Source organism: Accipiter gentilis, chromosome 5, assembly GCF_929443795.1.
Source record: "Accipiter gentilis chromosome 5, bAccGen1.1, whole genome shotgun sequence".
NCBI lineage: Eukaryota > Metazoa > Chordata > Aves > Accipitriformes > Accipitridae > Astur > Astur gentilis.
Window position 1 is genome coordinate 26630399 of NC_064884.1, and position 27854 is coordinate 26658252.

The 27854-nt window shown below is 45.6% G+C and overlaps 1 protein-coding gene across 6 annotated transcripts; it reads left to right on the forward strand.

Annotated features, from left to right (window-relative positions):
- Positions 1-1401: 1401 nt before the first annotated feature.
- Positions 1402-27854, forward strand: TNFAIP3 (TNF alpha induced protein 3). 6 transcript variants are annotated; one of them, XR_007506147.1, is made up of 11 exons: positions 1920-3723; positions 4976-5288; positions 9502-9692; positions 9919-10066; positions 10269-10439; positions 11170-11350; positions 12840-13750; positions 15221-15453; positions 24437-24583; positions 24815-25590; positions 26846-27854. XR_007506147.1 is itself a non-coding variant. In XM_049801527.1 (10 exons), exons 2-10 carry the CDS (start codon positions 3655-3657, stop codon positions 16405-16407), a joined length of 2499 nt encoding a protein of 832 aa, XP_049657484.1. In that variant the 5' UTR covers positions 1402-1653; positions 3432-3654; the 3' UTR covers positions 16408-23144. The 6 variants fall into 6 exon arrangements, 4 of the variants coding, with proteins under 4 accessions (XP_049657484.1, XP_049657485.1, XP_049657483.1 ...); XR_007506146.1 differs by having other exon boundaries at positions 24815-24977; XM_049801527.1 differs by lacking the exons at positions 24437-24583; positions 24815-25590; positions 26846-27854 and adding exons at positions 1402-1653; positions 16126-23144 and having other exon boundaries at positions 3432-3723.

The following is a 27854-nucleotide window of genomic DNA, read 5'->3' on the forward strand; positions in this document are numbered from 1 at the left end:
CATCTGTGAGTCCTCTTTTAAGACTGCAAGAAACTTTGTTGCACTGTATTTAATTTCTGGGTGCCTTCAGGTTGCAAGCCTGCTGGGCAAGGAACTGCCCTTTCCCCAGCAAAAATCCCATCCGTAAGTCATATTTACAGGCCTTAAGCATTGCGTTTTATTCAGTGAGTTTTTCCATCACACAGATTTTAGGACATAGCTTAAAGGTGTGAATCAATTGATTACAATGATTTAATTTAATGATTCCTACAAACTGGTAGGCGTGGCCAAGAGTTTACAAACACGGGCACTAAGATCCTCCCGATTTGATAACTTTATTCTGAAGTTCCGCCCCTTACCTACAACAACCTTACCTTGAGCAGGGCTGGATTAAAGCTCATTAACATCTCCTGCCTAAAATACCAGCGTATGGATTTATGGGATTACATATCAGTCTAACCTCTCACTAATGAAGTTACTTGTGGTTACCTACAATACAAAGCCAAAACCGTGAAGCAGATGCCACCCTAAATGAAAAAAACCTAACCAAACCAAAACAAAAAACCCCCAAACTAACAAAAGAGGAAAAAAAAAAAACAACAAAAAAACCCCCCACAACAAAAACTTGCTTAGGTTTGAAAACAGTCTAGAAGAGCAATAGCTTCCAATGGGATGGGGTCCCTTTCCATCCTGTTGGGTGTGGGCACCTGCACCCGGGGAACCCACGCCCTGAGACCTCTGCAGGCCCCTCGTCACGCTTCTCCGCGTGGACGAGGACGAGGTAAGGGCTCCAGGGGAAGTCGGAGCCTCTTGTTGCTGCTGCTGCTACCGGGCGCTCAGAGGGCGCAGCCGGGGCGCAAGGCTGCTGCCTCCGGCCCCGGGCACGGCAGGGCAGGGCAGGGCACGACCGGCGGCAGCCGCCGGTTCCCCAGCACAACTAACTCCCTAGTGCCCGGGGGACCTTCTACACCTCCCTGCACCGGGGCACAGAGCTGCTCCGGCCCCAGCGCCTCGGGCCGCGGGCTGCCCTCCCCCGCGCCGGCGGGCCAGCCGAGCACCGGGACGGCACGGAGCGAAGCGAGGCCTGCAGGACAGGACGGGACGGGACGGGAACCCACCCGCCCCGGGTGGTGGGGGGGGGGAGGGGGAGGAGAAAACGGAATAAGGAAGGAAAAAATGACACCCCGGCTCCCGAAAAGCCCGTCGGTGAGTCACGGCGGGCGGAGAGGCGGCGGGGCTGCCCGGCGGCGGCGGCGGCGGCGGCGGCGCGGGGTGCGCGGCGGCGCCCCCTGGCGGCGGCGGGCGGGGTGGGCGGCGGCGGCCGCCCTTGTCACATGCCGGAAAGTCCCCGGCGCTGCCGGTGGAAATCCCCGGTGGGGTTTTTTTGTTGTGTGTTTTTTTCTTTTTTTCTTTCTTTTTTTTTTTTTTTTTTTTTTCGCCCGGGCGCTGAAACGGAAAGGGAAAAAAAACCAAGAGGCTCGGCTCAGCCCTTCATTCCGCAGCGGCGGCGGCGGCAGCAGCTCCGGCGGGGAGGGAGCGGCGGAGGGAAAGGGAGCCCCGGCTGGGCGGGGGGTTGATGGCTCCTGAGCTCGGCTGCGTCCCACCGCCCCAGCCCCGCTGCTGAGCAGGAGTTACCGGCAGGATCGCCCGGAGGAGGAACCCGCCGGCGGAGAGGTGAACGCCGCTGCGGGCACGGGGAAGGGAGGCGGGCGCGGCGGGGCACGGCGCGGCGGGGCACGGCACCGCGGGGCACGGCACGGCGGAGCCCCCAGCCGGCTTGGTGTCCCCCACCCCGCTTGCAGGAGGGCTCCTCGGGCCAGCGGGCGGGTTTGGCCGCGGGGTTCGGCCGTTTTCTGCCCGGCGGTTACCGCTGCGAGGGGGGCCGGGCGTTGGGCGTCTGCGGCCGGGCGGTGAAATTGTGCCCTCTGTTGACCGGCGCTGGGGCGGGCGCGGCGGGACCCCGGCCCCCCGCGGGGCTGAGCGGGCTGCCCTCGGCGCGGGTCTGGGGCACGGCGAGTGGCGGTGACCGCGCCGGGCTGGCTTCTTGCGCTTGCCGCTGCTGGCAGAGTCCTTGGCTTCGAGCTCCTGCTGTAAAGCTGGCGGGGGGCAATAGCCGTGGTTGTCCCTTCCACCTTGCGTGCACTTGCTCCCAGCGGACCGGTAGGTTGGGGAACCAAGCCGTGCGAACCGGTCCGGTGGTACATAAAACACCCTCCATCCTCGTCCTCTTCCTTGGTGAGGAGTGATAATACGCTTAGCTCTGTACCAAGCGCTCAAAGACCCGGGCATAGAAATCCATGAGCGCTGTAGATGCGTTAAGCGTGTTTATTTTAGCATTGTCTTAGCGCTCAGCAGAAAAGAGTTTATTGTTGCTGTTTTCTGGAAAGAGGACAGAAAATTAAAATAACTTTATGAAGCCACTGGCAGGTCTCGGAACAGTATTCAGCTTTCGCGAGCCCAACATCCTCAGTACTACCAGTTCAGAAAGGATGCTGCCTCAGATAGCTATTTAATCATTGTTTACAGCGGTGCTCTTCACAGAATTCATAGTCATTACACGTCAAAAGGTTAAAGTAGTATAGCATACGGTAAAGCACGGTGCAGTGTAAATGAATGTAATTGTAGCTGAGCTTTCTGTTCCTTAAATCTCTAGCTTAGGTGGCTATTGAGTTCTGTTTGTTTCATCACATTGTTTTTGAAAAGAAGGGTTGCTCAGCCTTTGCCTTGATTGACATTTAATGACCGTAAATAGCATAGACAGTAATTTCCATGTGTGGAGGGGAAAATATGCCTGTAGAATATAATATTGAATAATATAGTTTCAGTGAATGCTTCTGTAAACTCAGTACTTTCTGTTACTTAAAGCTGGAAATAACCATTTCAAGGGTCCATGTCGGTAATGCTTAATTGGTGTAAAAAAAGCCCATTGACTCAATGGCTCTACTTACATAAGTAAGGAATTCAGTATTTTGGTCATCTCGGCGTAAAGTATAGCTGTGGTTATTAAACAGATTGATAAGGGGTTCTTCATATTTCATTTCTTAAATCATCCATACATTTAAATATAGGGTTACATAAATAGCACGTGTAAAACTATATTGGTGGGTGGAGTGGATGAGAAAATGTGTTATTTCCATCCTAAGGCTGTATGTTGGTGGGGGAATGATAAGAATACGCCACCTTTATTAGCTAAAGGAAAGCTTTTCCACGTGTTGCAAGATGTGACAGCTCTGAGCCCTGTCCCTAGCGCTCTTACAGGAGCAGAGGAAACACTGCATGAATGACATTGCCCTGACTGAGCAGAGAGAACTTTGCAGCATCTCGCGTTTCACCTGCCTCTATTTAGGGCTTGACAGGATGTCCACTGAATCTCTCCATCAGCTGGTTCTCAGAGAGGTTATAGAGGGCAGCTCTTGGCAGCAGGAGCTCAAGGTCCCCTCTTACCCCGGCAGGGTCCTTTCCAGCACTCCAGCTGAGCGGTTGGAGGTGGATGTCGCCAATGCAAGTGTCTGGGTGAAGAGGAGAGAGCAGCTGGTTCCCTGCGGGGAAGGGCATGCTGAAGTCCTTCTGTGCAAGAGGGGTCTTCTGCCTCCACAGACCTGAGAGTGCCTTCCCGGTCAGCCCATCAGATTGTAGTCCTTCTGCCTCCCTCTGGCCCTCCAGACTCCCATCTCCATGAGAAAACTTCCTAATAGTTGCATAAACCAGTTTTCAGTTGCTTCTCGTCTCCCTGTACTTGGCAAGGTATATAACCAGACCTTAACACATACTTACACCTTGGTATTTGTCCCTAGATTCATAATCACAATGGTGGGTTCCCCTAATGTGGCCAGCTGTATTCTAAACATGTTAGGCATGCATACCTTTATTTGTCTTCATAGAAATTTTGCTTTGTTTTTAAACAGAGCAATAACGTACATGGCCAGCATGGAGAGTGTCTCCATGTAAAAATAGGTTGTTGGTTGTGTTACTGCCGTGCGCGGGAGTTTTGAGGGATGTGGTCCCTAGGTTTGGCTCTAGCTAGCCACAAAGTTAATGTGCTCTGAATAAGTATTTTAGAGAGTGTAGACAGTTTGAGGTTATGGGGTTTTTTTTGTTCTTCCTGCTGTAGCCCATAAGGCTAGAGATACTGCAGAAAGGGATGCAGGCCAGCAAACGTTACATGTCCCACTGTGGAAAAATATTGGGGTTTTTGAGCCAAGTGGAAATGCTTTTTCAGCTATGTTGACTTACCGCTGAGTAATAGCGGCACTGCAGTCTGCACCCCCACACGTGGCACAAGCATCTCTGTGCAGTAGCTCTACCACTCACAAAATATAAGGAGCCTCAAGAAGAGTAACCTAAGTCTGTCCCTGAGTACTTGCTCTGCGACAAATTCCTCATTTGGCATCTTCGGCCACCGTAAGTATGGGACAGATACTAGCATGGCATGTAATTCTTGGGGCTCTTTTTGTAACTGTACCAAGCATCACTTCTCAGAATGTATGGGTTGTGGAAATCTGAAATGGTCATTATCTGCTTTTTTTGGCATGTCATCAAAACAAGAGCTTGAAACGTGCTGAAAGTTCAGCAAGTTCATATGGGATTACACTGTACAATTATCAATTAGTCAAGTTTCCAGGATAATTTTCCCTTGCCTTGATCTTGCCTTCTTTTGTCCTTACTTTGATTTGAATGCTTCTTTTTTGGAACGATGATGCAATTTCCTTAGTTATGAATAAATTCGCTTTAATATCTCAGTAAATGATCGCAGTAAATTATTGGAATAAACTGATCAGTGTCTACATCTGAGTAATGCAGAGAGGCTGATGGATATGAGCTTTAAAAATCGTCATCTGTCTAAGGCTCAGTGGACTGCATCTACCCTGTGCTCATTTTAGGCAAAAATGCAGCCAGAATCCTGCCCTTGAAAGTGCCTTCTCAATCTCTGCAGAAGCGATAGCACTGTGATGCAAGGACACTAACATGTCAATAAAAGGATCCTTTTTCATTTCAGATGTCTTCTAGAAACATGGCTGGCCAACACATTCTTCCTCAAGCTTTGTATCAGAGCAATATGCTGAAAGCCATGAAGATTAGAGAGAGGACACCTGAAGATCTGGTCAAACCCCCCAGTGGAATAATTCACCACTTCAGGACTATGCACAGATACACCATAGAAATGTTCAGAATGTGCCAGTTTTGCCCTCAGTTTCGGGAAACACTTCAGAAGGCCCTGACTGACCAGGCCACCCAGACTTCGCTGGAGCGCCAGAGGAAGCTCAACTGGTGCATGGAAGTTCGGAGACTTGTCCCTTTGAAGACTAATGGTAAGTTATGAGCAGGTCTTTGCACTCCCGTTATAACGGGTAATATGAATGTAACACCTTTATTAATAGCATCTGAATTCACGTTACTGAAACAGAAGCACACGGCTTTAAAAAAGTGGTGCCTTTTAATCTTAGTTTTGTAAGCTAAAATTCTTTTCACATGATGTACTGTCCTGAGGCTGTAGCAGACCCCTGCCCCTATCATGCTATTATGAGTAGCCCGAAAGTTTCACAGATATTTTCATAAAATCAGTAATCCGTGGCACGTCAGAGTAAAATACCAGGTGGGAAACTTGACTTGGAACCCATCGACTTTCTGTGAATCCAACTCTATGTGTTGGCTGCCTCGTCAGAAGTGCTGAAGGGCCTTTAATGCCAGGCAAGAGGAGACTTCAGATGCTTTGAGTGACGGGGGTGCATTCCCGTGTATATATAGCAGAAGTTAATATCCTGCCGTAAGCCCTGCCGTTGTAGCTGGCAGGCAAGGTTCACTTGCTGATCCAGCTTTAACAGCAATGCCAGCAGGAGCGTCCTGGACGTGGAGCCTCTGGGAACCTGAGTTCGCTGGCCCTGGAGCCAGTGCCCCGCGACTGGCCGGCTCCCTCATCCTCAGCTCCCTGCTGGGGTTTGCCAGCTCTTGCCTTCCCTCGGGGCTCTCCAGTAACTCCCGCATGCGTGACTGACAGCCGTCTTTGTGCAACACAAAGTTTGCAGTGCCCTTTTCTTTCAAGGGTCAGTGCTGGTTTTAGGACTTGGCTTTTGGGTTACTTTGTGTGTATTGCGTCAAAGTGCTGTAAATCAAAAGGTACAGCAGCAATACAAAGATTTCCTGAATAGGTAACACGTGTCCACAGTCTTGAGCAGGAAACTTTTGCACATGACTGTAAGAGTCGCTGGGCATTTCACATTCAGTGGAGGAAAGATTCGGTAATGGCTATGACTTATGGTCACGCAGCTGCAGACTTGGACTCAGGATTCCCTACAGCACAGATTGCCCCAAGCCGGGAAGGTAGACTGGGACAGTGAGGACTCCAGGAACATGGAAAAGACATACTCTTTGCTCAAGGAGCAGATCACAGTTATAGAGACACTGGGTGTGGTGGACCTGCAGCCTCCTTGAAGTCCTTATGTTATGTTCTGTGGATGCTTCGTTTCCTAGCTGCTTATATACATGTTGCCCTTATCTTCCCAGTCCACATTCTTCCCATCACAAGTCCTACGATATTTCTCAGTCTGATTGTACACAGCTGTCTTGTGCAAAACCCGTAAAAACAGAACCTCTGTGTAGATGTCACTGCCCCAACCTAGAAGACCCTGACCCTAATGTGCGTCTCTGTAACTGTCATAGAGGCACTGACCTTCTGGTGGGCTTTTGTGGACTGCCTCTGCACTGGTGTAAAATTCCCATGGCTGTGATTAGGCTGTGCATAGAGACCGCGCAATCTTGAACTTCCAGAAGGACTGGAATTGCAGCCAGGGCAGGCAGTGCTTTACAGGTTCTAGGAAGATCGCTCCAAGTACTGCATCTTCAAAACTTCACCCCAAGAGATATGGTCTCACAGATTTACTAGGAAAATGGACAATGTGCATAATTTTTGCCCAGGGCAAAGAGCAACGGGTTTGGAATCCCCCATCTCCCGTCGATACAAGTCTTGCAGGAGTTAACACTGCCTGGACAGGCCCTTGCTGCTGACAACGCTGTAGTCAATAATTGTGACCTCTTGCATTGCCTCATGACTGTCGGCAGTGTTACAAATAGGAACAATTTGTGGACTGGTGACTTGGATCCCATCCATGAGCAGGTGTACCGATATATAAGATGCTGAAATATTAGGGCAGGTTGAGGGAGGGTAAAGCAAGGACTCGGTCTGTGGTCCCCCTGTATCCGGTGCAGCCAATGAACTCGGCTTCAGTTCAGTGCTTTAGTGTCATTAAATACATGAGTAGGAGTGGCTTTGGGAACCTGTGATTTATGCAAAGTAGTCGCAGCAAGGGACCTTTGCAGGAGAGAGAACATAGACTGAACTGAAGGAGAGGATCCCTGAGAGAAGGGACAGAAGCCTAGAGAAGCCCTGTATTATCCCAGAAAATAACATGGTTGGGGTTTTTTCTCCCACGTGGCATGAAGAATATTTTTTAAAGCATTTGGCTGCTTAACCCATAGATGTGGGAGGAATATATTAGTTCTTTCAGTCAATGGTGAGCTTTCTTCAGAAAATCCTGGGTTTTTTTCTGATAAAGGTTGTAATTGTTGAAAAGAGAGAAAGTATCTCCTGTAGGATCTTTTGATGTTTATTTTACCTAATGTGTATATGAGTTTGTGGAGTGGTGGGGTTTTTTTAATTAAAAAAAGCCCTCTTGAATCACCACACATTTCCTTGCAGACGTGTGAATGGAGGATAGAAGGAAAGCAGTAGGAGGTATAAAAATCGAAACTTTTTTTTTTTTTTTTTTTTTTAATTTAAAGATTCCAGCATCTATTGGATGTAGAGATTTCACTTGTATAATGAATCGGCATTCATTCCAGCTTGCCCAGCCACACCCCCTGGGAAAGTCCGAGGGAGGCTTCGCTGTTCAGCCCTACGTGCCGCAGAACAAAAAGTACAACTGTTGCTCAATTGCTAGTCAAACGGTGCAGGGGAATTCCAAGTGCTGTGTAAGGAATTTTGGGCAACGCTTCTCAATAAAGAACTGAAAGTGAGCTCTCAGAGAGAGAGAAAAAAAAAATATCTTATCTTTGCTCTAGATTTTGCAAAGGGAAAATTTTAATGGGATTAATATGTCATCTTTCTTGGTCAGAAGGAAACCCAGTCAGTTTTTCTGTCTTATATGTTGTTCCCTGATTTTTGAGCTCAAGTAAGCAGTCTGCAGACTTGAAGTAAGCTTTGCAAGACAGCATTCAGAAAACAGAAGGCAGTTGCAGGAATCTGATATGCAGTGAGTCCATAACAATTTATGAAGTGTTGAGTAGATTTCAGATTATATCTTTTTCAGGATCTGGGGTCTGTTGTAGGGTTTTTTTCTGCAGTTTCATAGAAAAAGTAACAAAAGTGTTCACAAATGGTGTAACTGAGCCCATAATGCATGTGGCAAACTGGGTTTAAGTCTGTTGTGGGGGTTCTTTGGGTGGGGGGGGGGTTTCCCACATGAGAAAAATCTGGTAGCTTTACCATGGTCATGTCCTCTATTCCAAGGAAATTGATGTGGTTTCTTAGCATTGGGTGAAGCTGTTTACCACTGTAGTAAACACTGGACCTAGTTTTGAATCTGAATGATTCTTGATGTCTCCCTTTCAGGGGAGACATCCCCTTTTGAATAAGATGGCTAGAGATAGAATTTGAAACCCAGCCATAGGCATATTTTGTCACACCTTTTAATTAAGTTAGTTAACTCCTCTGATTCTCAGTTTCTTCCCCTCTGAAATTGCAGAACATTGATTTCCTTCCTACCTGGAGAATAAGGAGGACTTTTTCAATGCAAGGAGGGTGTCTAAATGAAAATAAAATCATTGTGGTTTTCATTTATTTAGCTTTAATTTTGTGTTTTTAAAAAACAACCCTCTAAATAAAATATTTAACAGCCCAGCATACTATCAGTTCTGAGAGGAAGGCAAGTGGTGTTCCTATGATTGCTTTACATAATTCACCTACTCTTCTGTTTCTGTCTCTTTTTTTTATTACAATTCCTCCATCAAGCACAGCCAAGTGCCAAGCCCTTCAATGCAGTGCTCGTCAGGGGACGTGAGGCTTGGTTTTATTATAGTATTTTCTTAGTGGTTTCCATTATCTCTTCCCTGTGCCATCAGGTGTATATTTGTATAAACACTGATGAGTGAGATTTACATGTTCTTTTGTAATTTTAAGATGACTTTGTTGTGTTTAAAAGCTATTTCAACTGTGTTTGACATTTGCAGTTGACCCCAAAATTTAGTTCATGATATCAGTCAAAGTTAAGTAAGATAGATAAGGGGCATTGCTGAATGACAGCTTAACACTAACTGGTGAAGGGACAAAACCAGTAGAGAGGTGACTTTCTTCCTTTCTGAGCAGAGAGCTTGTAGCTGTAGCCTCCATCTTAAAACCCTTCTGTCTGAGGCTTAGAGAGAAGTGTACAGGGAATATGCATATGGGCAGTGTAATTCTACATCCCACATGCTTGTGGCATTTTATCTAAGTAGCCATTTAAAAATAATGTCCTCTTTCTTTTTTTGCAGGTGATGGAAATTGCCTCATGCATGCTGCATCTCAGTACATGTGGGGTATTGAAGATATCGACCTTGTCTTAAGAAAAACATTGTTTAGCACACTCAGGGAGATTGACACACGGAACTTCAAGCTCCGTTGGCAGCGGGAGGCTATTAAATCCCAGGAGTTTGTAGAAACGGGACTCCACTATGACACCCGGGTAAGGTGGCCTGAGGGAATGGTGCTTTTTTCTAAGTGCTCATCAGCGTTGCCTTGCTGATTTCATTTGCTCTTTGGCTTCATGGATTCTGCCATTAGTGGAGAGCAGAAACAGTCTTCCTTTGGAGGAAATGGGAAAATGTGATTATTTTGAGCACTGCTGTGCTGAAGTCGGTTCCTGACCTCCATGTCTTTGAACCATTGCTGATGGATGTTTCTTTCCTCAGAATTGGGAGGAGGAGTGGGAATACCTTATTGAAATGACCTCCCCAGAAACATCAGGGGCTCGAAACAGGCTTCCATATAATGCGCTGGAAGAAATCCACATCTTCATCCTTGCTAACATCCTCAGAAGGCCAGTCATTGTCCTTGCAGGTAAGTTGCCTAGCAAGTAATCTCACCATGTTACTCTGTGCTGTGCTAGTAATCTTACTTCAATAATTGTTGTTTTCAGGTAGATGCATTTCAGAATGGGGTGTTTTCAGCAACTTTTTGAAAACACCCAGAATATGTTTTCTCTTGCCTATAGCACATACTTACTTGTGGTGTTTGTGTTTTCTTTTTCTTCCTTGTGCAGATAAAGTGGTGAGAAGTTTAGAGTCAGGCTCCAGTTTTGCTCCTCTGAACGTCGGTGGTATTTATTTGCCTCTTCTTTGGCCAGCTGAAGAATGCTACAGATACCCAATTGTGCTCGGCTATGACAACATGCATTTTACACCACTAGTGACTCTGAAGGACAGCGGGCCAGGTATTTCTTAGTACCTTGTTTGGTATTTATGTAGCTTCTTCAATATCGTCGTGCTGATAACTCATTTAAAATAAAATCTGGTTTAGATTGGCATTTTTAAAGTTAAAATAAATGCAAAAGATTCCTTTGGAATATATTTTTAAAATGTGAGCAAAACCAGCTTTGTCTGTAAATCTGAATAGAAACTAAAGGTTGCCTTCAAAATGCTGGTTGCAAGTAGAGTGCAACTCACCTGGTTGCAGGCTGGAAGCATTCAAAGGGTGGCCTCTGCTTCATTGTCTTCTGGCCTCCTTTGCACGCCTCATCATAGGAGAAGCTTTGAAGGACATGGTCTCAAAAGAGTGTACTGCTGCCTGGCAGGGATAATGAAATACATGCTTTGCCATTTTTAATACATCTCTTCTGAATGGATAGCAGTTCTCTTGGTTCAGGTTAGGGCACCATCCTGTGGAAAGGTACAACAAACTAAGATCTACAAAGCTGCCCACACTGAGAAGCAAACTGCAATGGGGGCGTTAAAACTGTTGTGGGATGGGGCTAGGTTTGCGGTGCAGATGTGTCTGCATCCTTCTCTAGTGGCACTGTTTAGAAACTGGTTGCTCTGGCCAGCCGTTCTCCTCTCTTTCCAAAATTCAGCAGCAGTGGTGACATCTCCGTGTGTTGCTTCTTGTGGTTACACCTGCCTGGTAAAATATATATATATATGCTAATCCGCCTTGTTTCCCCACAGAAATCCGGGCTGTCCCTTTGGTCACCAGTGAGCGAGGCAGATTTGAGGATTTGAGTGTGCACTTTCTGACAGATGCAGAAGAGAGGGAGAAAGAGCAGCTGCTAAAAGACTACTTGATCGTCATAGAAATTCCAGTGCAAGGTTGGGATCATGGTACAACTCATCTAATTAATGCTGCGAAGTGAGTGTCATTCCTGTTTCCTCAAAGTTGTCTTCTTTATGGAGGTGGGAGAAGCTGGGCAGCCCAGTATGTTCCTTCAGTCTTTCCTTCCTTCCACGGTAGCACACGTGTTTACCCTCTGAAATACGAAATATTGGCATTACTGTTGACATGCTTGGAAGTGGTGTGAGCTCAGACCAGTCTCAAATTTAAAGGTAAAAATGTCTTCAGACTTAGCAGACTGAAACTAATATTTTGGAAGAGTAAACCCAACGGATTAGTTTCAGTGACTTTTAGATTACACAGGAGGGTGGCTGAAAAGTAGTTAAACCCAGGAACTACTTAGATCTTGCACTTTATGTAAGGGCACATTGCATAAAGGGCAGCTGGTGTAATTTTGGCTGCCCTAAGAAAAGTGCTTGGCGGTATGTTCTTAGTGCAGATGCCTTGACACCCCGGGCAGTTGCAGTGTGGCAGTAGGCAGGAAGCTGTGGCTGGCGGAGGAACCACCGTCTGCGCTCATCCTCCTGACGGTTAAGCATCAGTAACGTGCAGGGAGCAGCTGGCAGCACCCGTCGGCTTCTCGCATTTAGGGGACCCTGGCAGCAGTGTCTGCCCAGCCCCTTCGTGATTGCGGGAGGGAAGCGACTCCTTGTATCCTCTGTCTTTGCTTCTATTACCACACAGGGAGGTATCTTTGTGCTATTGGGTGGTTCTGGTTTAGAAGCCTTGAAAACTGAAGTCCTCCTACCCGAAAGATATGTGCGTACATAAAGAGTAGCGATCGAGCTCCCATAGTCCCACGCCTAGTCCCACTGCACAGATGCATTCTGGAGTATTACCAGTAATGCTAGCTCCTCATCCTACCAACTGTGGCATGGTGAAGCTCCCATGTGGGTTTTTCCATGTGGTCGCAGGCAGAGTGGGGACGGTGTGATGGATGCTAGCGTTACACACGCCACATAGAAGCCCTGTAGTCTGAAGAATTTTGCTGGTAGATACAGATCCAACGGGGCAAAACCAGGAGCAGATTTCATGATAAACTGTATCATGAAATGCCGAGCCCACTGTAGAAAAGGCTTGTTCATAGCATGGGCTGGTGAAGAAAGAGGTCTTCCATGCTAACCTCTGCTCAGCTGAGCACCGGTCTTCAGAGGAATCCAGGATTTGGGGGACTTCTCTTTTCACTTCTGAGAGATTATCCATACACTTTGTACAAACAGCTCTCAGACAGAAAACCCTCACCTGGAAAATCCTTTTAAGAATACTTCTGTTTATCATTGTGTCAGACCATTTCTTTAGATGTGAAAGTCTCCATTTGACATCACTGAACACCTGCTTTTAAAATAATTTCCATTTACAGCAACAGTTTAACATCCTGGATTTTCTACCTGACTAATGTGGATGTGCATTAAATCTACATTTCCTCCCCACGTTGCTTGTATTTGCCTCCATCCCCACCATCTGCCCTTTTCCACCACTGATGCAATCTTCCTTTTTTGGCTGTCAGGTTAGATGAAGGCAACCTACCCAAAGAAATAAACCTCGTGGAAGATTACTTTCAGTTGGTACAGCATGAGTACAAGAAGTGGCAGGAGAATGCTGAGCCTTCTAGAAGAGAGACCTGCTCCAGGAACAGACAGGAACGGTCTTTTTCCCAGCTCTCCCTCTTACAGGTGAAATGTGAAACGCCGAATTGCCCTTTCTACATGTCTGTGAACACCCAGCCCTACTGCCACGAGTGCTTTGAGCGCAGGTCCCAAGGAAGCAAAGGAAGAAAGCAGACCTCTAAAGCAGCACCTGAGAAACTGAAGGCAGCTGGGTCGGGCTCCTCCCGTGGGGACGTTTGTGAACCTGGGGGATGGACGTCTGAAGGGCCTGTAACAGGGCCTCGTTCGGCACCTCCAACTGCTCCGAGCCTTTTCCTATACAGCGAGACCACGGCCATGAAATGCAGGACACCAGACTGCCCCTTTACATTGAATGTGCAACACAATGGGCTTTGCGAACGCTGCTACAATTCCAGACAGCTTGGTCCTTGCAACAACTTGGATGATCAGAGACATTTGGACTATGCCACGTGCAAAGTGTGCCATCAGAAGGCCAACAGGACCTTCAACGGTATATGCAGCACTTGCTTCAAAAGGTCTACAGAGCGCTCCTCAAACGGCAGCCCCGCTTTCCTGCCCACGTGCCACCAGAGATCGACGTCTGACCCGTCCCAGATCTCGCAGAGCCTCCTCCAGCACTCCTGCCATCAGGCTCCCAACAGCTGCGGCGAAGAGCCCCCACCGCCGGCACTGCCTCCTGAGGAGAAGAGAGGAGGTAACCTCTGCAGGAAACCTGGCTGCAACTTTTTTGGGACATTGCAAAATGAGGGCTTTTGCACGCTGTGTTTCTTTGAGTACAGGGAAAACCACGGTAAGTGGAGATGGGGTGAACTTTGGCACACTTTTTACCCTCTGCAGTTCAGCCTCCTTGAGCTATGGAGCTCTGCATGCACTGGGTGCTAAAAGGGCAGAGGGTGATGGAAATGGTGTGGAGCAGAAGCAGCAGTGTGAGGAGAAGGTGCTTTTTTGGCCATTATTAGCCCATAAAGGGGCACACAGTAACAGTGGGGAAATCTGTGAAATCTCTTGTAAAACTTCCCATCAGCTTTCATGGAAGCAAAACTAGCTCAAGAGGGGGTGGGTTTTGATACCTCCCCACGATCCACTGCAGTCATGGTTTGGTATGAATTTTCTTCACAGCTAGACAATTCGTGGGGGTCAGTGAGGGAAATGCTGTTGTACTGATCGTACTGAAAAACAGTTATGTTAGCAAGGTTTTTAAAAAGCTTGGGATGAATTTGAAGATCTGTATCCATATCCGTTCTGGGTGTAACAGGTATAACACTCTGGAGTAACTACTGAAGTCACCTTGATGAGCAGAGCAAGCAGAAGTTGACTGTAGCTAATGTGCTTGTGTTTTGGAGTACATTATTATAATCGATTAGGAGTGTATTGTTAAAATCTACCTTGAAATCTTTCTCAGTAATATCATGCGTGTGCATGCACGTGTGTGTTTAAAGGCAGGCCTTCAAAAAGGTAATAGTCCGTGAATAAATCACATCATGAAATCTTCATCTTTCATGCTACTGCCCTGTTACAGGCAAAGAGCCCTCGGGTATAGAGGGTGAAAGGCACATGTAAGAGAATTATTGCTTATCTCTTAAGACTTTAATTTTTGACAAGTGTGCCAATAGAAACATAGAAAGGTTTGGGTCAGAAGGGGCCTTTAAAGACCATCTAGTCCAACCCCCCTGCCATGGGCAGGGACATTTTTCACAATGCTGCGCTTTCCACATACTTTCCAATTAGGAACTTCTATGCCAGTTTGCAATAGCTTATCTTCCAGCATTGTTCACAATGAAAATTTTTCCTTTTGATTGTGCAGTATATAAGATTGCTTCATGAGACTAAAAAGCATAAGGCACTTTTTCTCCATAAGCTCTGTGACACTGTACTTCTGCTACCTGATGTGCCTGAAATGGGGGAGGCCAAAAGGCAAATGTCAGGGTAGGTCACGGATGACATGTTGAAGCCAAAGGTGAAATTCCTCTTGACTTCAGTGGGATCTAGTTTTCCCACTGAGGGCAAGTTTTTCCCAAATCAGCTCTTTCAACAACTTCCGATATGAAAATCAGGCTGTATTAGCTCCCTTATTTATGTAACATAAAGAAAAGTGCACCAACTGAGGGGTCTCAGGATTGTCAAAAACCCGTGTTTGAGGCTAGTAGATTTTATTCATTTATTTATTTATTTTTAAACTAGGGAGCTTTTTATAGTTGCTTTGGGTCATCAGATCTATTGGGCGCATTCAAACTCGTCCTGTCCTTACTTTGCATTACAGACAGTGCTTTGCTACGCCACCAGAGGAGATCTCAGAGGAAGTCCTCGGCAGTGGGGCAGCCGGGGAACTCTGCCGCTGCCTTCCGTAACACTGTGTCCTGCCAGCGGCGTGACTGTGGCACCCTGGGCAGCACGATGCTCGAGGGGTACTGCCAGAACTGCTTCATTAAAGCCCAGAACCAGCGATTTCAGGAAGCCAGGAGGACAGAAGAACAGCTGGTGAGACAGCCAGAAGTAAGTATGAACTTCTCAAAATCTTCCTCTTGTTTAGTGCTGCATGTTTTTCTCTTGTGCAAACAACTCTGGATGTGTACTAGAAAATCCTCAAACAACTGCATCCGAAGTATCATGGAAAGACAAGCGTAGAGCATCTCATGATTTTTTCCTGTTGCAGCTGAGCAGCACTCCTAACAGTCATCCTCAGTTTAGGGTTATCATGGCTGTGCTCAATTTTACCTCAGCTGGGAATCTGCCAGCAATTTTAGTGGAAGCAATTGGACCAACAGTTGGTTTGTTTGCTGGTTGGAGAGAGATTTTCATTCTTACCCTTAGAGCTATGCAACTGCATCAAGGGGTTTAGTCCGCCTCATGTTGCCTTTTTCATTGAGCCCATTACAGGTTTTCTGTGTTCCAGATTCTTTTTTTTCTTATTTGGTTTGTTTTGGCCCTTTTAGAATTGAGAGTTAGCAAAGAAAAAAAACATTTTTTTCTAAGAAATGACAGAATTTGAGATTTTCTTTGGTAAAGCCCAACTTGGCTCTTGGTATTGTACTTTTCAGAAGAAGCATGTGTCTGCAACAACCCCCAGTGGTAACTTATACAAACCATGAGCAGAGTTGAAAGTAAATGAAAAGCCGCTTGTGCTGCCAGCACAGCAACTGACAATGTGTTTTAACGTTTTTCAAGAGAACGGGACAGCACAGAGATTTGCAGCGAGGAGCGTTGAGTAGCCAGAAGAGACAGTGTGCTGTGGCTTCGTGTAGAAACAACCTGGCCTGCAGAAGCGATGACTTGTGCCAGGAGTGCCAGCGCCTCGGTCAGCTTCCACCGTCGGGGAGTGCCAGGGACCTGGCTGCAGAGGAGCCCCCGAAGCAACGCTGCCGAGCCCCTGCTTGCGATCACTATGGCAATGCCAAGTGCAGTGGCTACTGCAATGAATGCTACCAGTTCAAACAGATCTATGGGTAGCGGCGGAGAGGAGTTGGTAAAGAACAAGAAAGCAAAACCAGCTACTTCCTTCACTGAAACGGTGCTATGTCCAAAACACTTAACAGTCCTGGGAGTGGGGAGCAGGGGGAAATATAAGCTGTCTGCTAGTATTCCTGTTTATTCCCAAGAACAGGAATAAGTGTCTACTTCCTCTAAACACTGCATACAAGGACTGCTGAGAAGGGCAGGTTGCCTTCTGCACAGAGCTGTTGTTCATGACTAAGCTCCTACAATGCTGTATTTAATTCTTGGACTTCCCAGGAGGAAGTGTGAAGCATTTGAATCCAAAGAACTTCCCGATTCTGCCTCGCTCTCAATACATCACCTGCTCCCAGGTGAGGAGCCGTGGCTACTGTTGGAGGTGCAGGAGCTCTTTGCATCGGCGTACATCAGTCAGAGGCAAGTCTTTCCTGAGAGGGAACCCCCAGGACAGGCTGATGCAACTTGCAGTTGATGTCTGAAGAAACTTGCTTTGGGTTGCCGATGTCCTTGCTAGTGTTCTTACAGACCTCATCAAGGCAGGAGCTCCCACAGGTGTTCAGGGTGTTAACAGCGAGCGGTTCTGTTTGCAGAGCCCTCGGCAAACCGCAGCCAGAAACAAGACTGGCAGTGGTTTGCTCCTTTAACATGCTTAACCCAACTAGCATTTAGATCCTTTCCCAAATCCCAAGACAGCTGGAAAGACAGGTGATTACAGAAGCAACTTTCATGAGCATACGCATGTGACGGGAAAATGGAATCCTCTCTTCCTACTCATGTGGAAGGAATTGCCTCCAACAGACAAAAAAACCCCAAACCCCTTTGTCTTCAGCTTCAGTTCTGAAACCAAAACAACTCTCTTCTCTTGCATTGTAACTGTCAGAATATGTGTGCTGCTGTTCATGCACACCCCTCCCCCCCCCCCCCCCCATTTCTTTCACATTTCTTCCTTTTATCCTTAATGTGATTCTGTTAACATACTAACAGCTTGGAGCTCAGTAACAGAGAGCTTTAGGGTCAAGATTTTACTCCTGGAATTCATGCATCCACTTCTCAATCTGCAATACTTTCTTTAGTGACCTTGCCTTTACTGTTGTGCCTGGTACCTGCTTCTCTCCTTTCCTTTCAATATCCTTTTAAGTTTTCAGCATCTGTTTTGCTGCTATGATTTTGGAGGTGATACCTCTTCTAAGTTGCTTCTCAAGTTTAGAATCTTTTTCTAATTATTAAAAAACAGTTTTTAAAAGGAAAAAACCCAACTCATTACTTATTTCTGTAAAATTTTATATATTTTGTGAACCTTAATGTGAACATATGTTTTATTAAAATATTTATATTATTTGAAACAATGCAACTTGAAATTTGCACAGTTAGGACTTTTTTTACGTATATTTACTCTTGTGTTGAAAGTTACAAACTTAAATGTATAATTGAAAAACATTCTCTGATATAAAGAAATAAATTATTGAAGGATTGAATTTGCTATTTTATACTGATGAGAGAGAGCGCAGTTGAGCATGGACACCCCCTGAAGAAAGCATTTCTGTTCAGGACCGCCATTCAGCATGTTACCAAGTGCTTCCTAGTTCAGATGATGTAGCCAAGCGCTTTGAGGAGGCGATAATTTGCTCTAAGCCTCTGCATACCCTCACCTTACATCATCGTCCTCTCAGGAAGAGCTCCCGGGGCTGTGGTGTGCAGTCAGTGTGCATAAGGACTTAGCTCCTGTGGGTGCAGAGCATCTTCAGTCCCCAGAACTGTGGGCGTGGGAGCATAAGGGTGGCGCAGGACCAGGCTGCAAGGGAAGCTGAGGTAGTCTGACTTGACTTTGCTTTTTTCATTCATCCATCAATTATGCCAAGGATTCCCAAATGACGTTGCTTGAGTGCCACTTTGGGAGGCGGTGATGGCAGCAGGTGATGCCCACCTCTGCCCAGCCATGCATGCAGCCCCAAAGGCACAGGCCAGCCCTACCACCGCCCCTCACCAGGGGCAGCAGGGAAGCCTTTTGGTCATGGTGTCTGAGTTGCTCGATAGCTCCTGAAAAGCAAGTTGACAGCTGCTACTTGAAACAGGACTTGAAAGCAGTGTTTTCTTCTCATCCCAAGCTCGGCCTAACCCAGCCCTACCGCCAAGGGATTTCTGCACTGTAACGGTCCCTCAGTATGGCATGAGTATGCCTGTGCAAGCACGCAGGTGTTTCGGACCTCTGCCTGCACAGGCAATACTGTACACTACCATGACTTTTAGGTGTTGCCCGTGACCTGAAGGAAAAGATTGGGGCTGCAAGAATCCCTGTGCAGTCAGGAAAGAGGACCCTTCTCTAGGAGGCTGACCTCTCCAGGTCAGCTGCTGTCTATCCTGGTTAACTCTTTAATCCCTTCTGACTGTTCAGGAGCACACTTCAGCACATGCTTCAGTGCTGTCCCAATTGAAACTATGTAGATGTTAAGTTCCTGAGCACTTCTGCCATAGGTTAGCTGGTCCTTGGAATTCACTCAGCTCTCTAGCCCAAGTTCCTGGATGCCTGTCCACCTTTTTGTTGCGTGCTGCTCTCCTTACAATTTAGCCCAGCTCCCTCTGGACTCATGTGCCCCTCCTTTCAGAGCATGCAAGCTAGAAGTCAGCCTACTCCCACCAGAGCAGAGCCTGCTGGATCTACCAACCTCATCTCTACAGCATATTCCTCTTTTGCAAGATCTGACTCTCCATTTATCCATGCCCTCCTTCCCCTTTCTTTCAACTCGTGCAACTCACGTGCCCACCAGATTCATCGAACTTCTGCACCAGGCAGACGCCTCGGTGCTGAAAGAGTAGGCAAAGACTGGGAGGGATGTCTGCAGCTGGGCACCAGGAGATGGAGGCAGCTCACAGAATCCAGCCTCAGCAGCCATCAGCCCCTGCTTGCTGAAACGGCAGAGCATCCATCATGACACCTTCAGTGTCAGGAGGCTGGTTAACTCCAGTTGCTGTTAACTGCAACATCTGCAGAGAGGAAGGATTTCAGACGCAATGCCTCACATCCCACCGATATTGCTCTGCTGCTTTCTGGGCCCATTACTCATAACCCTGAAGTCACATGAAACTTGTCTCATTCTGAAGCTCCCATGTAAATGAGCGCCCAGCCTGTCTCTTGTGATTTACTTGTGTGGGAAAATTAAAGCCAGTAGGGCCTTGTTTTTAAAATACTCTGGTATTTCCCTAATGTCCTTCGGGGATTTTGTCCCTCTGATGTATTCTGCTCTTTGTCCAGACACCTCTTCAAGTTCATGTATTTTTTTCCTTCCTGTTCTGCAAGAGAGAACTTTTATTTGGAGTCTCCCTTTTCATGACCACTTCTGGAAGTCTCTTCGCTAAGACACAAATCTTTCATAGCCAAATATTCTTTTCTTAGCAGAAAGGCAAAACTAATATGAAACAATTGGCTTAACAACTATTTTCATTGCACTGCAATTCCTTATAACATAGGGCAGGCTGTATAATATAAGCTGTGCAGGCTGTGCTTACATATTCATTTGGTTTGGGGAAGGGATAGTTTTAGATGATTATATGATGATCTGAATATTATCTATGTTTCTGTATTTCTCAGGGTTCTAACCACTATATTAATAGATAACTTATGATATAGAAAAGAAGAAAGCACTTACTACATTTTTAGTGTAGAGAGAAAGTAAATTAATCTTTTGATACATCAGTGCTCTGCTTGGCAAGTCTTTGGTGTACTTTGAAGTACTAGGCCACTTAACAGGTCTGGGAGCACCAAACGGCATGTACTGTGTTAGATCAAAACACTTAATCAAGCTACTGACCTAAGTGTGTATCCCAGGAGCCCCAGGCAGGACTCAGTGTGGTCAGCGGTTTGCAGGGAAAGCAAGAACAGTGAATCCCTGCTTTTACAATTTCAGGTGCAGGCTGTGATATTCTACATTTACATAGAAGGGAAAGGCATCATATTTATGGCCTGTGAGCCACCTGCCCATCCTTTCTTCCTGCACTTGTTCAGCCCCATCCCCATCCCACACAGTACTCCCCCTCACCCAGCAGAACTGAAGAGAAGAGTTACCTGCAGATGGAGGGGATCCACAGTCTGCAGTGCTACTCCTTCGCTGCAGGCAGACCTCACAGGAGAGCCGTGCCTCTCTGAGGTAGTTATCAAGAAGTGGTTATTTAAGTAAGGATGTCTTATCTGATGAGCCGTTCATGAGTTGCTTGCCATGCAACTTGGTGTATAGATTCCAGCTGACCCACCGACGGCCTGGAGCAAGTAGGAGTGTAATAAATGGAAATGAAAAACTTTCATCTGAGTTAGTGTAAATGCAGGAGTGGCATCATATCTACTTTTTATGTGCTTGACTGAATTACAGGTGATAGCCATTTTGCTAGCTGTCTTTCGTATCGATTTCCCTGCACATGCTACAGACTGTCCTAATCTATACCACCCCATTCCTCAGAAGTGTCTAAAGTCAGTTAAATCATGCATATCTGGCAGCTGTGACCTTTACACTGACAGTGATAGGCATAGGAGAAAAGGTGGTTCAGTGATTAGGATACGCACAAAAAAAAGACTCCCATCATGAGACCAAAGCTCTTGGGATATGCTAAGGTGTCTTTCCCACCTGGGACTGGGGTACTTGACTCTAAGCTCCTTTTCTGAACAGGCTCACAACAGGGACTTTTAAGCTGCTATGTCAAGGAGGTAGTCCACCTACTGAAAAAAATAATCTTAACCTGCTCATCCCTAGCTGTATTTAGGAGGCAGTGAGTATGCAGGGATATCTGGTAGGGCCAGACTTGGTAGTTCAGATGCCCAGGACAATGCTTTGTTTGAGACTCCTGCTGAGACTTTGGCACCAGGAAGGCCTCTGAGCACCTCTGCAGCATGGGAATGGGGACACAGCCTCACCAGAGAGATCCTCAGTATCTGTGGATTTTACTGACAGAGGGGCTGAAGGACTTTGGGGCAGTATTTGTGGGGGCCTGTAAAGACTTCAGTTGCATCTAGATGTTCGATATAAGTGTTTTGGATATAAATCTCCAAAAATTCATGCTGAGCATAACTTTGTGCGCTTGGGGCCCTGAGGCCGCAGCACATAACATTAGTTTGTGCATTCAATCTGTGCAAAATAAGTGGTTCAGCACAGTGATATGATGCATGTTTTGTTCAAGTGAGAGCCACAGGGGAGGAGCAACTGCATAATTTTATCCTACATACTTGAGTAGTACACTATAGTGTGATATGTACAGCACCGAAATAGAAAATGACAACACTGAACAGTTACAATTTCAGTTTATATTAAACTGCCAAGGTCCCTTAAAATCCAGAGTTAGAAGTACAGGTGCCTTTACCTCCGAGTGCTCTGATTCTCAGGTGCTCGTGTTTAACATGCAGTGCACCAAACCTGGCACTGATAGGAGCACATTCAATGGACTAACATAAACGTTCAATCATTTCTGTGCTGATGCTTTCTCCCACATTAGTGATAAATACTGATAGCATCAACCCTTGCCTGGTTCAGAAGGGCTGTCCTAGCTGCACAGGAAGAAAGACAAAATGTTTGGAAGTGGTTTAATTGAGCTGCTACTTCGTTAACTCCCCTTTCCTTGACCATCCATGGTTGTTTTGGAGAAGACTGCCACTAGCTCTTCACAGGTTATTCCTCTAGCTCTTCAATTTAGTAGGACGCATTTATATGGACCTCACAGCCCAGCCCTGCTCCTGTATGAGCGTTATCACTTTTCAACCTGCAGCCGAGCCGACTCTGTCAGTCACCCTGCGATCCGGCACCTGACTCCCGCTGCCGGCTGGCCGGAGCCATGGCTGTCCTGGGCAGCCCAGCACCCCTGCAAAGGGCTCTTGTAGCCCTTTTACGCCAAACAGCTGCTGTAGGAAAGCTAGTCAGCTTGGGGTGAATACGTCTCCATTTGTCAAGATAAATGTCTATTGAACAAAAGCCTGTATATATAAACACATACATATATATATTAAAAAAAAAAAAAAGTATTTAATGTCTGTCAAACAGAAACCTAAAATAAGAGCAGGTAATTTTGCTTGGGAGTTTTATGATGACATCTTTTTGTACTAATGTTAATTTTCAGAAAACTCCCTGTGTCTAATATTGAAAGACAGCCTACGGCGTGCTATTCAGACGACCCCCTCCTCCAGCCTCACTAAAGTGAATAATATTACGTGCATAACCTCTCCCCCTTCCCACCACCCCCGATCTGTGACAGCAATGATTCTTTTTTGTTATTGATTTGGTTTTTTCCTCTCCCCCCCCTCCCCTTTTTTTGCTTAAGCTCTAGTACACATCCGTGGTGTTGGGCAGGAAGTCAGATTTCCCCTGGTGAATTACTGGGGAGTAGGGGGGGGAACTTAGGTTTTGTTCTCTGGTTATGGCTCCATGTCAAGGGATTCGTATGAGCTCATATGAATGCACATCGTGAGTTAGTTCAATTCCCACCCAGTACTGGTTTTTAAAAAAGCCACTGTTTGCTGGCATGTCACAAGAAAGGGTCAAAATCCCCTTCTCATTTACAATGTAAAGCAAAGCCAGTGAGCTGGGGATCTGCTACGAGGAACGCAGCTCTGTGCAGTGGTTTGCGCTTCAAAACCTTGTCTATATTTTTGCTTTTCTTACTGACCGCTCTCAGAGATGCCGCTGAATACTGTGGGGCAGAATTTGAAGTATGGTGTAGCATGAAATCACCCAGTCAAAATTCCCACTTACTAACGTTACTTGTTGCAGGACTCGTTTCGTTTCCTGTTGCCTGACACTGGTGACAGAAGAGTGCGCACTGCAGTGACGCCTGGTAAACATCTTACTGCAAACTCCAGTAACATTTATATTTGTGTAAACCTTTAATAATTTAATTGGCTTCTGCAACTTTACTCCAGGTATTCTGTAGGATAACTAAGATGGGGATTTGGCCAGCTATCACATAAAAATAGTCTCTTACTTCCTTTTTTATGTTCTGGAGTGAAAAGATGCACCTTAAATTGCTGCTGTTGCAATCCTCATGCCACAAAGGCATGCCTACCTGAGCAGACCTGGTTGTTAAGACATTGCATTTAAATAGATACATGTCTTGGTTGCTGGTTACAGTTTAATGGGGATTAGGTGTCTTAGCCTTTGCTGTGGTCCTTAACGCAAAACCACTTAAAAGGCAAGAAAAGTAGCCAAACAGATATTTTAGCATGATATTTCAGCTCATTTATCCTATAACTTATTACCTGCACTAAGGACAAAACTTATTTTTACTGGAGGGAAGAGATCACATTATTTTTCATTTACATATTATTAATGCACAGCCTAACAGAAAAGGATGATGTTGCATGGCTTTTTCACAATCATGTGCATGTCTAGACCAGCCTACATTTGCCTAAAAGAAAAAAGTCATCATTTCCAGGGCCTTTTTTTAAAAAAGGGAAGTTTAGGTGGTGGTGATAGAGCAATGAATGATGACCCCTGGCAGAGCTCTTCTCTTTGAAGGCTGGCGCCAGGTCAGGCGCTTGGAGGCAGGAAAGCCTCCGGTGCTTGCTGGCGCTCCTGTGCATTTGAGTCATATCAGTAGTGTGCCCCATTAAAGTTCAAAATGCATTACTCAGACCAGACATGTAGCTCAGGCCCTGTCAGGCCCAGCCAAACCTGAGTCTACGTTAATGTCAAATTTAACATATTCATCACCAGAATTTTCTTCCTCTTGCTTTTCTGGGGGGGGCACTCAGCAGGGAAGACCTATTAAGGCAGAATTTCATATCATTGGGGTCTCATTATTTAATTAATTGACCTTTAGTTTAAACAGTTTGCTGTTACATCAGACTGTTAAGCTTTGATCATCTCCCTTGAACTGGGGCTGTATCAGATCTCCACTCTGTGCTCGGCTGTGCAATCAGTCCTCCTCGGAGTGGCAAGATTTTTTCTGAGGATTTGGGTTTTTCATGTGTCTGCACATTGTAAGTTAACTGCAGCCGCAATGTCATCTACAACGTTGAGTTGCATCACTGTCACGCGTCTGTTCTCTGATACAGGCTCACTCTCCTCTCCCAGAAGAGAAACCTACCAAGAGCTGGGACCAGGAACAATCTGATCTTTAACGTGCAGAGCTTCATTATACTTCCCACATCTGCATATGCTGTAGACGGCACAGCATTTCCAGCTTTAACCAACTCCCCAAGGTACCTGTGGCTTCATTTTGCACCGCAATGAGGCTTCTGCCTCACTGTTCCCCCACCCTCACGCCGGGTCTGGCTGCACCCCAGTTTGCTCCCACTGGTGAGCCAGTTCCCAGGGCAGGCATGTTCCTCTGCTCCCCGAGGCTTTGGAGAAGGTAAGGGTCACATGCACGACTTGCTGAAAAGTTCCAGCCCCTAACACTCCTCCTTATGCTTGCTTTCTTCATCTTGCAGATGGCTTCATCTGTAGAAATGCAGAAATCTGGCCGTGCTTTGCAAAGGGCTGACCTTTCAAATTCCACAGTATTTACTCTTTTGAGTTAACAACACTTCCTATTTGGAAATAACTTTGAATTAAGCTCTCATCAAAGTCCAGCAGCAAACACAGCAGTTATGGGTAGGTTTTATCTCTTTTTTCCTTCTGTACAATGAAGTTTCAGCCTGTAATAATAACATCTGTAGTATAGTTGCCAGACCTGTGTTTGTGCCTAACCTCTTTTTATTAACATGATCTTTCTGTTATGTTTCAGGGTGTAACTAAACATTTTCAGTTCCAGGGAAAGTCTGGCTAGATCATATTGTTCATGACTTATTTTTCCCCAGTCAAAAAGCAATAAGCTATTTAAAAATATTTTCTAACGTATAAAAGATTGACTAAATCTCTGTTTTAATACTGCAATGATGAAAATATCATCAGTAGATAAAATTAATCCAGCAAAGCCTATAGTAAATGGAAAATAATCGTGGGACATCACAGAGGTCAGCAAAACCAGGAGATGATAACTTTATAGGCATGTGGAGTCAGTTAAGTGTTTAATCTATAAACTCTCTTGTTTTGAGCTGGGTGAAGCAGAGACAAGTAGACACAAGAAAAAGTACAAACAAGTTCTTTATTCTGAAACTGCACTAGAGCACTCTAAAGATAGCATCAAGGACTGCGTGGAAATCCCCTGGATACGTTTTGTAATTTTTTCCGGTGAATCTCAGGATAGCAAATATGAGAGGCGAGGGTAAGTGGATGACCACAGCTGGTATAGGCTGCGTTTTGGTATTCTGCTTTTGCAGTGCAGACACCCAAGGTGGAATTTGTCTCCATTGCCTTTCCCTCCCTTGACTACAAGGAGCATCCAGATGACTAGTCCAGATGTAGATGTTTACATTGTAAAGGTGACACATTCAATGAGATGAATCTCACAACCCATTTCTAAGGTGATGTTTCCTCTTGGAGAAACTTAGAAAATCAGGGCAAGATGGCAGATTACCTTTTATTTCATAGCTTCCTGACTCATCAGTTTGACGCTGGGCAAACCACAGAGACACTCAAAACTTATGGCAACTAGCACCTTCTGTAATCAGTGGGTGTTAGACATTTAAATACCTTGCTGTCGTGGTTTAACCCCAGCCAGCAACTAAGTACCACACAGCCGCTCACTCACTTCCCCCATCCAGTGGGATGGGGGAGGAAATCGGGAAAAAAAGTAAAACTCCTGGGTTGAGATAAGAACGGTTTAATAGAACAGAAGAAAATAAACTAATAATGATAATGATAACACTAATAAAATGACAACAGTAGTAATAAAAGGATTGGAATGTACAAATGATGCACAGGGCAATAGCTCACCACCCGCTGACCGACACCCCGCCAGTCCCCGAGCAGCGATTCCCTGCCCCCCTCCCCCCCCCCCCCTTCCCAGTTCCTAAACTAGATGGGACGTCACATGGTATGGAATACACCGTTGACCAGTTTGGGTCAGGTGCCTTGGTTGTGTCCTGTGACAACTTCTTGTGCCCTGGCTGGCCATGAGAAGCTGAAAAATCCTTGACTATAGTCTAAACACTACTGAGCAACAACTGAAAACTTCAGTGTTATCAACATTCTTCGCATGCTGAACTCAAAACATAGCACTGTACCAGCTACTAGGAAGACAGTTAGCTCTATCCCAGCTGAAACCAGGACACTTGCATATCTGGGGTAATTAACCTTTCACTTCTTTCATTCATATATTTGTTCCTCATGGAATTGGAGAAATAACACTCTCCTAACTCTCCTCAGTAGTTATGAGATTAAATTCATTGATGATTACAGTATCCACTGACATCCTGAGATGAAAAGTCTGATATGTAAATGACAATACTTAATATTTCTATCTGCATTGAGGACGTACTGACTCCCCACTGACCACATAACTTTGGGATCAACTGAGTTACACCTTTTGAGATGCCTCTTTTATTTTTCTGAAGTCACTTTTTCTTGTTTTCTTTCAGGTACTCCATGGGATATAGAGGAATCAAAATGAAACTTGCCCAAAGGGAGCATGTGGAACCAGATGCATATCTCTGCACTAAACAACAGCTGAATACTAAGCCCACTTCATTACCATTTCTTTAGTTATTTTACCAGTGTTCAGGCCCAGTATGTTCCCAGTGTAGAAAATCAAAGCAAATGCAGTTATATCAGGGCAGGGCTGTTTGGAATAAATATTAACAGCAAGATACTTGGCCTTGCTGCCAAAGACGATATCCTCCACTTGCATTAATAATGCATTCAAGAAAACAGGTTTCCTTTCTAGTCAATGGAATTGCATCAAAGAACTACCCAGCTCCATCATCGATTTCTCTTTCGAACAAAGCAAAAGATCTGAAATGTTGTGAAATGACAAGGAAAAGTACTGGGTCACAGTTCTCTGTACACCATTTGCAGTTGGCTGCAGATTGGTGTGTTTAGCTTCTTTGAACCGTAACACATTTGAGAGGTACCAGGGAATTTGTATCCAGCTTACACAACGATTAATGTTATAAATTGGGGGAAATAGATCACCCACTTGTTTACGCTGAGGTTTTCAAGGTTATCAAGGGAAATGAGAATAAACCACTGTGGCATGTACAAGGGAGTTGAGTAAGTTCATCTGGCTGGCTTTTATCTGTTTCTGCAGGGACTTACTGCCATAATCAAGGGATAAACACCCTCTTTGCAGTGCAAAAATATTCATAATAAAGTTAAAATTGTGATCTCAGTGAGACCCGGGAAGTACCAGTAAAGACTTAGAATTACTAGAATGGAAAAAAATCTCAGCAATGAGAAATACAGGGGCAAGAATCATGACTTCTCCTAGCTTGCGTATACATCCATGAATTGCATCATTCCCTTTTATCCCTGTAATGAAATGTGAACTCATATTGAGCTATTTGCCCACTATGCCCTCTACCCTCTTTGTTGTTCTCAGGATATAATACCCCACCTTGTATTTGCCAGTATTAAAGTGTATTTGTTTCA